The sequence below is a fragment of the Salmo trutta genome, chromosome 1, assembly GCF_901001165.1.
Source record: "Salmo trutta chromosome 1, fSalTru1.1, whole genome shotgun sequence".
Lineage (NCBI taxonomy): Eukaryota > Metazoa > Chordata > Actinopteri > Salmoniformes > Salmonidae > Salmo > Salmo trutta.
The window spans coordinates 6,559,989-6,572,785 of record NC_042957.1 but is presented as its reverse complement, the minus strand read 5'-3'; the positions used below and the strand labels follow the sequence as shown (position 1 = coordinate 6,572,785).

General features: G+C 45.2%; 1 protein-coding gene across 1 annotated transcript in view; it reads left to right on the top strand.

Annotated features, from left to right (window-relative positions):
• Nucleotides 1-12,797, top strand: part of ino80 (INO80 complex ATPase subunit) — a 99,835-nt gene that overhangs the window by 23,282 nt on the left and 63,756 nt on the right. The window contains exons 18-24 of the mRNA XM_029700776.1: nucleotides 2,719-2,836; nucleotides 3,934-4,019; nucleotides 4,719-4,886; nucleotides 8,122-8,261; nucleotides 8,594-8,661; nucleotides 8,799-8,892; nucleotides 9,073-9,304. Of these exons, the coding sequence (XP_029556636.1) occupies nucleotides 2,719-2,836; nucleotides 3,934-4,019; nucleotides 4,719-4,886; nucleotides 8,122-8,261; nucleotides 8,594-8,661; nucleotides 8,799-8,892; nucleotides 9,073-9,304 (906 nt within the window). The remainder of the gene's footprint in view (nucleotides 1-2,718; nucleotides 2,837-3,933; nucleotides 4,020-4,718; nucleotides 4,887-8,121; nucleotides 8,262-8,593; nucleotides 8,662-8,798; nucleotides 8,893-9,072; nucleotides 9,305-12,797) is intronic.

The following is a 12,797-nucleotide window of genomic DNA, read 5'->3' as shown; positions in this document are numbered from 1 at the left end:
CGCTCTTTCTGTCTGTCTCGCTCTTTCTGTCTGTCTCGCTCTCTCGCTCTTTCTGTCTCGCTCTCTCGCTCTTTCTGTCTCGCTCTCTCGCTCTTTCTGTCTCGCTCTCTCGCTCTTTCTGTCTCGCTCTATTGCTCTGTCTGTCTCGCTCTCGCTCTCTCGATCTTTTTGTCTGTCTCTCTCTCGCTCTTTCTGTCTCGCTCTCTCGCTCTTTCTGTCTCGCTCTCTCGCTCTTTCTGTCTCGCTCTCTCGCTCTGTCTGTCTCGCTCTCTCGCTCTGTCTGTCTCGCTCTCTCGCTCTGTCTGTCTCGCTCTCTCGCTCTGTCTGTCTGTCTGTCTCTCTGGCTCTCTGTATTTAATAAATGCTTTGTCATGGATGGGTGGTTACCACTGTTGCTAAATCAATGTACACTATATGTAGTATGTTCATTTATGTAAATATGTTTGAGCAACAATAATCATATATATATATAGATATAGATATATATATCTCTCTCTCAACCAAAACAATTATACATAGTAAAGAATACACATGAGAAAGCAAACGGCAACAAACCAGATTGAATGGACTCTCTTTCTCTCCTCATATTCACTCTCCAATTCTCCCTCCCTCTCACAGTTCAATTCAAAAAGCTTTATTGGCATGGGAAATGTATGTTTACATTGTCAAAGCAAGTGAGACAGATAATAAACAATAAAATATAAACAGTAAACACATTACACTCACAAAAGTTCCAAAGGAATAGACATTTAAGATGTCATAAGTCTATATACGGTATTGTAACAATGTGCAAATAGCTAAAGTACAAAAGGGAAAATAAACAAATATGGGTTGTATTTACAATGGTGTTTGTTCTCCACTGGTTGCCCTTGTGGCAACAGGTCACACATCTTGCTGCTGTGATGGCACACTGTGGTATTTCACCTAATAGATATGGGAGTTTATCAAAATTGGATTTGTTTTCTAATTCTTTGTATCTGTTTAATCTGAGGGAAATATGAGTCTCTAGGTTAGGAAGTGCAGCTCAGTTTCCACCTCCATTTTGTGGGCAGTATGCACATAGCCTGTCTTCTCTTGAGAGCCAGGTCTCCCTACAGCGGCCTTTCTCAATAGCAAGGCTATGCTCACTGAGTCTGTTCATAGTCAAAGCTTTCCTTTATTTTGGATCAGTCACAGTGGTCAGGTATTGTTTTGTGAATTCTTTCTCCCTTTCTATGTCTCTTTCTCAGCCTCTTTCTCAGCCTGTCTGTATATGCTGTATAGCCTTCAGAAAGTATTCATACCGCTTGACTTATTCCACATTTTGCTGTGTCACAGCCTGAATTAAAAATGTATTTAAATATTTTTTTCTTTACCCCGTAATAAGTCAATACATGTTAGAATCACCTTTGGCAGCGATTACAGCTGTGATTATTTCTGGGTAAGTCTCTAACAGCTTTGCACACCTGGATTGTATAATATTTGCACATTATTCTTAAAAAAATAATCTTCAAGCTTTGTCAAGTTGGGTGTTGATCATTGCTTGACAGACATTCCCAATTTTTGCCATAGATTTTCAAGCCTATTTAAGTCAAAACTGTAACTAGGCCACTTAGGAACATTTCAATGTCACCTTGGTAAGCAATTCCAGTGTATATTTGGCTTTGTTTTAGGTTATTGTTCTACTGAAAGGTGAATTTATCTCCCAGTCTGTTGGAAAGCAGGCTGAACCAGGTTTCCTCTAGGATTTTTCCCGTGTTTAGCTCTATTCTGTTTCTTTTAATCAGAAAACAAACTCTCTAGTCCTTGCCGATAAGTATACCCATAGCAGGATGCAGCCATCACCATGCATGAACATATAAAGAGTGGTACTCAGTGATGTTTTCTGTTGTATTTGCCCCAAACATAACGGTTTGCATCATTTTGAATATTTGTATTCTGTACCGACTTCCTTTTCAGTTACGTTAGTATCACTTACGTAATTTACGTTAGTATTGTGGAGTCACTACAACGTTGGTGATCATTTCTCAGTTTTCTCCAATCACAGCCATTTAATAACTGTTTTAAAGTCACCATAGGCCTCATGGTGAAATCCCAGAGCGATGTCCTTCCTCTCTGGCAACTGAGTTAGGAAGGACTTTGCCATGCTCAAAGAGATATTTGTCTGCTTTTTTTCTCATTTTTTTTACCCATCTACAAATAGATGTCGCCCTTTGTGAGGCAGTGGAAAACCTCCCTGGTCTTTGTGGTTGAATCTGTTTGAAATTCACTGCTCGACTGAGGGACCTTACAATTATCTGTATGTGTAGGGTACAGAGATGAGGTAGTCATTCAAAAATCATGTTAAACAATATTATCGCACAAAGAGTAAGTCCATGCAACTTGTGACATTTTTACTCCTGAACTTATTTAGGTTTGCCATAGCAAATAGACTAAATACTTATTGACTCAAGACATTTCAGCTTTTCCTTTTTTGATTTTGTTCAAATTTCTAAAAACATAATGTCACTTTGTGTCTAGGCCAGTGACACACAATCTAAATTTTAAATTCTGGCTGTAACAAGAAAATGTGGAAAGTCAATGGAGTGTGAATACTTTCTGAATGTCTCTCTTTCTCTCTCTCAATTCAAAGGGCTTTATTTCTCTCTCTTCCTCTCTGTCTTTCTGTCTCTGTCTTTGCATTTCTCTCTGTCTGTTTGGTACTGTAGAGATGCTGACTGTTATTATTTCCTGTCTCAGTTGTGGGCTCTGCTCCATTTCATCATGCCTACGTTGTTTGACTCTCACGAAGAGTTTAATGAATGGTTCTCTAAAGACATCGAGAGCCATGCAGAGAACAAGTCTGCCATCGACGAGAGTGAGTACACTACACAACCTTTCTTCTGAGATTGTTTCAGACTTCTTGATTTTTAATATCTACTTTAGAAGTACTCTAATCAGGTGTCCATGTCTGTTTCTTATGAAGTGATTGATTGATTTGGAGCTGACCTGTTGTTGTTTAGACCAGATTTATATTTACATGTTGTTTAGACCAGCTGACTGTCGTTGTTTAGACCAGCGAACTGTCGTTGTTTAGACCAGCTGACTGTCGTTGTTTAGACCAGCTGACTGTCGTTGTTTAGACCAGCTGACTGTCGTTGTTTAGACCAGCTGACTGTCGTTGTTTAGACCAGCTGACTGTCGTTGTTTAGACCAGCTGACTGTCGTCGTTTAGACCAGCTGACTGTCGTCGTTGAGACCAGCTGACTGTCGTCGTTGAGACCAGCTGACTGTCGTCGTTGAGACCCGCTGGCTGTCGTCGTTGAGACCCGCTGGCTGTCGTTGTTGTCGTTGAGACCCGCTGGCTGTCGTTGTTGTCGTTGAGACCCGCTGACTGTCGTTGAGACCCGCTGGCTGTCGTTGTTGTCGTTGAGACCCGCTGGCTGTCGTTGAGACCCGCTGGCTGTCGTTGAGACCCGCTGGCCGCTGGCTGTCGTTGTTGTCGTTGAGACCCGCTGGCCGCTGGCTGTCGTTGTTGTCGTTGAGACCCGCTGGCTGTCGTTGTTGTCGTTGAGACCCGCTGGCTGTCGTTGTTGTCGTTGAGACCCGCTGGCTGTCGTTGAGACCCGCTGGCTGTCGCTGACTGTCGTTGAGACCCGCTGGCTGTCGTTGTTGGGGTTGAGACCCGCTGACTGTCGTTGTTGGCGTTGAGACCCGCTGACTGTCGTTGTTGGGGTTGAGACCCGCTGGCTGTCGTTGTTGTCGTTGAGACCCGCTGACTGTCGTTGAGACCCGCTGACTATCGTTGTTGTCGTTTAGATCAGCTGTCCAGGCTTCATATGATCCTGAAACCCTTCATGTTGAGGACCTGCTGACTGTGTCGTTGATGTTGTTTAGATCAGCTGTCCAGGCTTCATATGATCCTGAAACCCTTCATGTTGAGGACCTGCTGACTGTGTCGTTGATGTTGTTTAGATCAGCTGTCCAGGCTTCATATGATCCTGAAACCCTTCATGTTGAGGAGGATCAAGAAGGATGTCGAGAATGAGCTCTCTGACAAGGTACTGACTGACCAATCACACACGAGTTATATATCACTTTAGAGGTCCTGTCCTATCTATCTGTTCTTCAATATCCTCTCTATCGTCTCTCCTTTCCTACCTCAGTACCCTCTCTATCGCCTCTCCTTTCCTACCTCAGTACCCTCTCTATCGCCTCTCCTTTCCTACCTCAGTATCCTCTCTATCGTCTCTCCTTTCCTACCTCAGTATCCTCTCTATCGTCTCTCCTTTCCTACCTCAGTACCCTCTCTATCGTCTCTCCTACCTCAGTATCCTCTCTATCGTCTCTCCTTTCCTACCTCAGTACCCTCTCTCCTTTCCTACCTCAGTATCCTCTCTATCGTCTCTCCTTTCCTACCTCAATATCCTACACTATTTATTCCCCCAGGCAGGCGTCTCTGCTTTCATCACCCTAGTCCTCACTTGGCACCCACATCTGTCTCCTTTCCTCCTTCCACACCTAGACTAGCAGCTGCCAGATGTTTCCAGATCGTTTTGACAAGTATCTGTATTTCACCTCCTCTTCCTCTGATAGATAAGGATGGTGACTGTGTTTTCTGTATCTACCTATCCCCCCTCTTCCTCTGATAGATAAGGATGGTTAGTGTGTTTTCTGTATCTACCTATCCCCCCTCTCTCTCTGATAGATAAGGATGGTGACTGTGTTTTCTGTATCTACCTATCCCCTCTCTCTTCCAGATTGAAATCCTAACATACTGCCAGTTGACGTGCAGACAGAGGCTGCTCTACAGAGCTCTGAGGAACAAGATCTCCATCGAGGATCTTCTCCAGTCGTCTATGGGTTCATCACAACAGGCTCACAGTACTACCTCATCCCTTATGAACCTGGTCATGCAGTTCAGAAAGGTACCGATGATCTCGTTAGTTGAGTACTAGGGACGATCCCAGTATCACCATACTCATTAGTATGAGGCAAGGAAACAAAACTAAAAGCGGATTTAATGCTGATTGGCTGACAGTACTATAACAGTAATGATATATTATAGACTGGGTGGTTATAGTCCTGAATGCTGATTGGCTGACAGTACTATAACAGTAATGATGTATTATAGACTGGGTGGTTCTAGTCCTGAATGCTGATTGGCTGACAGTACTATAACAGTAATGATGTATCGAGTATTATAGACTGGCTGGTTCTAGTCCTGAATGCTGATTGGCTGACAGTACTATAACAGTAATGATGTATTATAGACTGGGTGGTTCTAGTCCTGAATGCTGATTGGCTGACAGTACTATAACAGTAATGATGTATCGAGTATTATAGACTGGCTGGTTCTAGTCCTGAATGCTGATTGGCTGACAGTACTATAACAGTAATGATGTATTATAGACTGGCTGGTTCTAGTCCTGAATGCTGATTGGCTGACAGTACTATAACAGTAATGATATATTATAGACTGGGTGGTTCTAGTCCTGAATGCTGATTGGCTGACAGTACTATAACAGTAATGATATATTATAGACTGGGTGGTTCTAGTCCTGAATGCTGATTGGCTGACAGTATTATAACAGTAATGATGTATTATAGACTGGGTGGTTCTAGTCCTGAATGCTGATTGGCTGACAGTACTATAACAGTAATGATATATTATAGACTGGGTGGTTCTAGTCCTGAATGCTGATTGGCTGACAGTATTATAACAGTAATGATGTATCCAGTATTATAGACTGGGTGGTTCTAGTCCTGAATGCTGATTGGCTGACAGTACTATAACAGTAATGACATATCCAGTATTATAGACTGGGTGGTTCTAGTCCTGAATGCTGATTGGCTGACAGTATTATAACAGTAATGACATATCCAGTATTATAGGCTGGTTGGTTATAGTCCTGAATGCTGATTGGCTGACAGTATTATAACAGTAATGACATATCCAGTATTATAGGCTGGTTGGTTATAGTCCTGAATGCTGATTGGCTGACAGTATTATAACAGTAATGACATATCCAGTATTATAGGCTGGTTGGTTATAGTCCTGAATGCTGATTGGCTGACAGTACTATAACAGTAATGACATATCCAGTATTATAGGCTGGGTGGTTATAGTCCTGAATGCTGATTGGCTGACAGTACTATAACAGTAATGATGAAACTAGGAGTTGAATATTATTTTGATATTCTATATCCTTTGGCCTCTCGAGTGGTGCAGAGGTCTAAGGCACTGTATCACAGTGCTAGAGGCGTCACTACAGACACCCTGGTTCGATTCCAGGCTGTATCACAACCGGACGTGATTGTGAGTCCCATAGGGGGGCGCCCAGCGTCGTCCGGGTTCGGCCGGTGGCGAGACCGTCATTGTAAATAAGAATGTTAAATAAAGGTTAAATGAAAATAAAAAACCTGGCTACCCCAGTACTGCTGGTTTTCTGTTCAACCTGGTAATGAACCTGGTGTCCCAGTACTGCTGGTTTTCTGTTCAACCTGGTAATGAACCTGGTGTCCCAGTACTGCTGGTTTTCTGTTCAACCTGGTAATGAACCTGGTGTCCCAGTACTGCTGGTTTTCTGTTCAACCTGGTAATGAACCTGGTGTCCCAGTACTGCTGGTTTTCTGTTCAACCTGGTAATGAACCTGGTAATGAACCTGGTAATGAACCTGGGTACCCCAGTACTGCTGGTTTTCTGTTCAACCTGGTAATGAACCTGGTGTCCCAGTACTGCTGGTTTTCTGTTCAACCTGGTAATGAACCTGGTAATGAACCTGGTGTCCCAGTACTGCTGGTTTTCTGTTCAACCTGGTAATGAACCTGGTAATGAACCTGGTGTCCCAGTACTGCTGGTTTTCTGTTCAACCTGGTAATGAACCTGGTAATGAACCTGGTGTCCCAGTACTGCTGGTTTTCTGTTCAACCTGGTAATGAACCTGGTGTCCCAGTACTGCTGGTTTTCTGTTCAACCTGGTAATGAACCTGGTGTCCCAGTACTGCTGGTTTTCTGTTCAACCTGGTAATGAACCTGGTAATGAACCTGGTACCCCAGTACTGCTGGTTTTCTGTTCAACCTGGTAATGAACCTGGTAATGAACCTGGTGTCCCAGTACTGCTGGTTTTCTGTTCAACCTGGTAATGAACCTGGTAATGAACCTGGTGTCCCAGTACTGCTGGTTTTCTGTTCAACCTGGTAATGAACCTGGTGTCCCAGTACTGCTGGTTTTCTGTTCAACCTGGTAATGAACCTGGTGTCCCAGTACTGCTGGTTTTCTGTTCAACCTGGTAATGAACCTGGTAATGAACCTGGTGTCCCAGTACTGCTGGTTTTCTGTTCAACCTGGTAATGAACCTGGTAATGAACCTGGTGTCCCAGTACTGCTGGTTTTCTGTTCAACCTGGTAATGAACCTGGTAATGAACCTGGTGTCCCAGTACTGCTGGTTTTCTGTTCAACCTGGTAATGAACCTGGTAATGAACCTGGTAATGAACCTGGGTACCCCAGTACTGCTGGTTTTCTGTTCAACCTGGTAATGAACCTGGTAATGAACCTGGTACCCCAGTACTGCTGGTTTTCTGTTCAACCTGGTAATGAACCTGGTAATGAACCTGGTAATGAACCTGGGTACCCCAGTACTGCTGGTTTTCTGTTCAACCTGGTAATGAACCTGGTAATGAACCTGGGTACCCCAGTACTGCTGGTTTTCTGTTCAACCTGGTAATGAACCTGGTGTCCCAGTACTGCTGGTTTTCTGTTCAACCTGGTAATGAACCTGGTAATGAACCTGGTGTCCCAGTACTGCTGGTTTTCTGTTCAACCTGGTAATGAACCTGGTGTCCCAGTACTGCTGGTTTTCTGTTCAACCTGGTAATGAACCTGGTGTCCCAGTACTGCTGGTTTTCTGTTCAACCTGGTAATGAACCTGGTGTCCCAGTACTGCTGGTTTTCTGTTCAACCTGGTAATGAACCTGGTGTCCCAGGTCTAAATAGAGAGGAAGCAGTGGAAAGATTTGTAATTTGAGGACCCTAGTAAGAATAACTGTTGTTATCTAAAGCCAACCAACCAGAGGAAGACTCCAGAGTCTGGTTCCTCTCGAGGTTTCTTCCTACTCTTGGTGGTTCAGTATGAGTAGTGTTTTCTCTCTTCCTGTAGGTCTGTAACCACCCTGACCTGTTTGAACGTCAGGAGACCCGTTCTCCCTTCCACATGTCGCTGAGACCCTACATCATGTCCAAGTTCCTCTACCGCCACGGACTCACACACACCACCACACACACACACAGCAGGAACAAGTGAGTAACACACCACACACACACACACACACACACACACACACAGCAGGAAGAAGTGAGTAACACAGTATACTCAGTGCTTGTCCAATGTGACTTGGTAATGGCTGGTGGTGTTTAATTGTTATATTATGATGTAGAAGACAATGAGAGCATTTGAGGGGTTTATTTGTTATTCTCGGATAACCATGTTCATAGAATCCTTCTCTCTGTCTCCCTCTCTGCGTGTCTCTTTCTCTCTCTCTCTGTGTCTCTCGCTCTCTCTCTCTCTCTCTGTGTGTCTCTCTCTCTCTCTGTCTCTTTCTCCGTGTGTCTCTCTCTGTCTCCTCTCTCAGGGTGCTCCAGGTTCTACTGTCTCCCTTCTCTCCAGATCATATCCACCAGTCCCTCTTCCACAGGAAAGGTAAGTGACTACCCTCTTCATTCTTTCACATCAGTATAGACGAAGGAAAGAAGACAAGAGGAAGCTTCTTAGACTTTAGTGTTTTTAGAGCCCTCTGCCTCCTCGTGTGTCTAAAACAAGTGTTTATCCTCCTCAAGGTGATCATGAAGGAAGTTGTTTCTCCTTCCTGCGTTTCATCGACGTTTCGCCGGCAGAGATGTTCAACGTCATGCTGCAGGGCACTCTGGTCAGGTAGGTGTCCAAGGGACACTAGAGCTTGACAATGCAGTTAGTCAACAGAGTCTGTGGATGGTGAGCAACATCCCCGTGTTCACAAATGTAAACCGTTCTGGAGTTAGCTATGAAGCTAATTGCCGTCTACATTATGTTTTGGAAGTTGTTTTAATCAGACTCTCCTCTCTCCTGTTTCAGGTGGTTAGCTCTTTTTCTTTCCCTGAAGGCGGCGTACCGGCTCTACCAGAGACGCTTGTGGGGCCTGGAAGAGGAGGAGGGTGGAGAGGGGGATGGAGGGAGGATAGGAGGAGGAGGAGAGGAGGAAGGGAGCGGGAGGCCCCGGAGTCAGTGTCTCTCTCGGAGGGGTCTGATCCTCTGGCTGGACCGACCTACTGCTTTCCCCAACACACACACGAGCACAGTGTTACAGGTGAGACACACACACCCACCTCAAGTCTTTCCTCTGCCTCTCTACTTCAGGCTCATCCTACCGTCCCCAGGTCTCCCCTAACAACCTCAGTCTCATCCTACCTTCCCCAGGTCTCCCCTAACAACCTCAGGCTCATCCTACCTTCCCCAGGTCTCCCCTAAAAACCTCAGTCTCATCCTACCTTCCCCAGGTCTCCCCTAACAACCTCAGGCTCATCCTACCTTCCCCAGGTCTCCCCTAACAACCTCAGGCTCATCCTACCTTCCCCAGGTCTCCCCTAACAACCTCAGGCTCATCCTACCTTCCCCAGGTCTCCCCTAACAACCTCAGGCTCATCCTACCTTCCCCCGGTCTCCCCTAACAACCAGTCTCATCCTACCTTCCCCAGGTCTCCCCTAACAACCTCAGTCTCATCCTACCTTCCCCAGGTCTCCCCTAACAACCTCAGTCTCATCCTACCTTCCCCAGGTCTCCCCTAACAACCAGTCTCATCCTACCTTCCCCAGGTCTCCCCTAACAACCTCAGTCTCATCCTACCTTCCCCAGGTCTCCCCTAACAACCTCAGGCTCATCCTACCTTCCCCCGGTCTCCCCTAACAACCTTAGGCTCATCCTACCTTCCCCAGGTCTCCCCTAACAATCTTCCCCAGGTCTCTCCTAACAACCTCAGGCTCATCCTACCTTCCCCCGGTCTCCCCTAACAACCTCAGGCTCATCCTACCTTCCCCAGGTCTCCCCTAACAACCTCAGTCTAATCCTACCTTCCCCAGGTCTCCCCTAACAACCTCAGTCTAATCCTACCTTCCCCAGGTCTCCCCTAACAACCTCAGGCTCATCCTACCTTCCCCAGGTCTCCCCTAACAACCTCAGTCTCATCCTACCTTCCCCCGGTCTCCCCTAACAACCTCAGTCTCATCCTACCTTCCCCCGGTCTCCCCTAACAACCTGTCTCATCCTACCTCCCCCAGGTCTCCCCTAACAACCTGTCTCATCCTACCTTCCCCCGGTCTCCCCTAACAACCAGTCTCATCCTACCTTCCCCAGGTCTCCCCTAACAACCAGTCTCATCCTACCTTCCCCAGGTCTCCCCTAACAACCAGTCTCATCCTACCTTCCCCATGTCTCCCCTAACAACCTCAGTCTCATCCTACCTTCCCCAGGTCTCCCCTAACAACCTCAGTCTCATCCTACCATCCCCAGGTCTCCCCTAACAACCTCAGTCTCATCCTACCTTCCCCAGGTCTCCCCTAACAACCAGTCTCATCCTACCATCCCCAGGTCTCCCCTAACAACCTCCCCAGGTCTCCCCTAACAACCTCCCCAGGTCTCCCCTAACAACCTCCCCAGGTCTCTCCTAACCCCGGCTAATTCAAACAGTATCAGACAGATATTCTTCATCTTAGGTTTCCCCTCTGGAATGGCTTCTCTAAGGAAGACCTACAGTTGAAGTCGGAAGTTTACATACATCCTGACATTTAATCCTAGTAGAAATTCCCTGTTTTAGGTCAGTTAGGATCACCACTTTATTTTAAGAATGTGAAATGTCAGAATAATTGTAGAGAGAATTATTTATTTCAGCTTTTATTTCTTTCATCACATTCCCAGTCGGTCAGAAGTTCACATACACTCAATTAGTATTTGGTAGCATTGCCTTTAAATTGTTTAACTTGGGTCAAACGTTTTGGATAGCCTTCCACAAGCTTCCCACAATAAGTTGGGTGAATTTTGGCCCATTCCTCCTGACAGAGCTGGTGTAACTGAGTCAGGTTTGTAGGCCTCCTTGCTCGCACACTCTTTTTCAGTTCTGCACACACATTTTCTATAGGATTGAGGTCAGGGCTTTGTGATGGCCACTCCAATACCTTGACTTTGTTGTCCTTAAGCCGTTTTGCCACAACTTTGGAAGTATGCTTGGGGTCATTGTCCATTTGGAAAAGCCATTTGTGACCAAGCTTTAACTTCCTGACTGATGTCTTGAGATGTTGCTTCAATATATCCACATCATTTCCCTCCCTCATGATACCATCTATTTTGTGAAGTGCACCAGTCTCTCCTGCAGCAAAGCATCCCCACAACATGATGCTGCCACCCCCGTGCTTCACGGTTGGGATGGTGTTCTTCGGCATGCAAAGCTCTGTTGCTTTTTTATGGCGGTTTTGGAGCAGTGGCTTCTTCCTTGCTGAGTGGCCTTTCAGGTTATGTCGATATAGGACTTGTTTTACTGTTGATATAGATACTTTTGTACCTGTTTCCTCCAGGATCTCCACAAGGTCCTTTGCTGTTGTTCTGGGATTGATTTGCACTTTTCGCACCAAAGTACGTTCCTCTCTAGGAGACAGAATGCGTCAACTTCCTGAGCGGTATGACGGCTACATGGTCCCATGGTGTTTATACTTGTGTACTATTGTTTGTACAGATGAACGTGGTACCTTCAGGTGTTTGGAAATTGCTCCCAACGATGAACCAGACTTGTGGAGGTTTCCTTTTTTTTTCTGAGGTCTTGGCTGGTTTCTTTTGATTTTCCCATGATGTTAAGCAAAGAGGCACTGAGTTTGAAGGTAGGCCTTGAAATACATCCACAGGTACACCTCCACTTGACTCAAATGATGTTAATTAGCCTATCAGAAGCTTCTAAAGCCATGACATCATTTTCTGGAATTTTCCAAGCTGTTTAAAGACACAGTCAACTTAGTGTATGTAAACTTCTGACCCACTGGAATTGTGACACAGTGAATTATAAGGGAAATAATCTGTCTGTAAACAATTGTTGGAAAAATGACTTGTGTCATGCACAAAGTAGATGTCCTAACCGACTTGCCAAAACTATAGTTTGTTAACAAGAAATATGTGGAGTGGTTAAAAAACAAGTTTTAATGTCTCCAACCTAAGTGTATGTAAACTTCCTGCTTCAACTGTAGATCTAGAGGGGGAGGGATCTGCAGCTTCAGACACCTGGAGATCTGCTGTAAACCTTGTGACCCGACTCTCTTTTCTACACAATGAAAAACTGCAACCAGTCGACTGGTTTCCAGATGGTTTCATGACAGTGTTTATACAGTTCAGATCCAGACTTTGCAGTCTCTCTGTGGCCTAACTCTCACTAGCCTGGGATTCATCTCTCAACAACTCTAGCCACGTCACTGTCTAGCCTTGCCAAATAATAAGTCACATCACTGCCTAGCCTTGCCAAATAATGAATCTGGCCACATCACTGCTTAGCCTTGCCAAATAATAAGTCACATCACTGCTTAGCCTTGCCAAATAATGAATCTGGCCACATCACTGCCTAGCCTTGCCAAATAATAAGTCCCATCACTGCTTAGCCTTGCCAAATAATGAATCTGGCCACATCACTGCCTAGCCTTGCCAAATAGTAAGTCCCATCACTGCTTAGCCTTGCCAAATAATAACTCACATTACTGCCTAGCCTTGCCAAATAATAAATCACATTACTGCTTAGCCTTGCCAAATAATAACTCACATTACTGCTTAG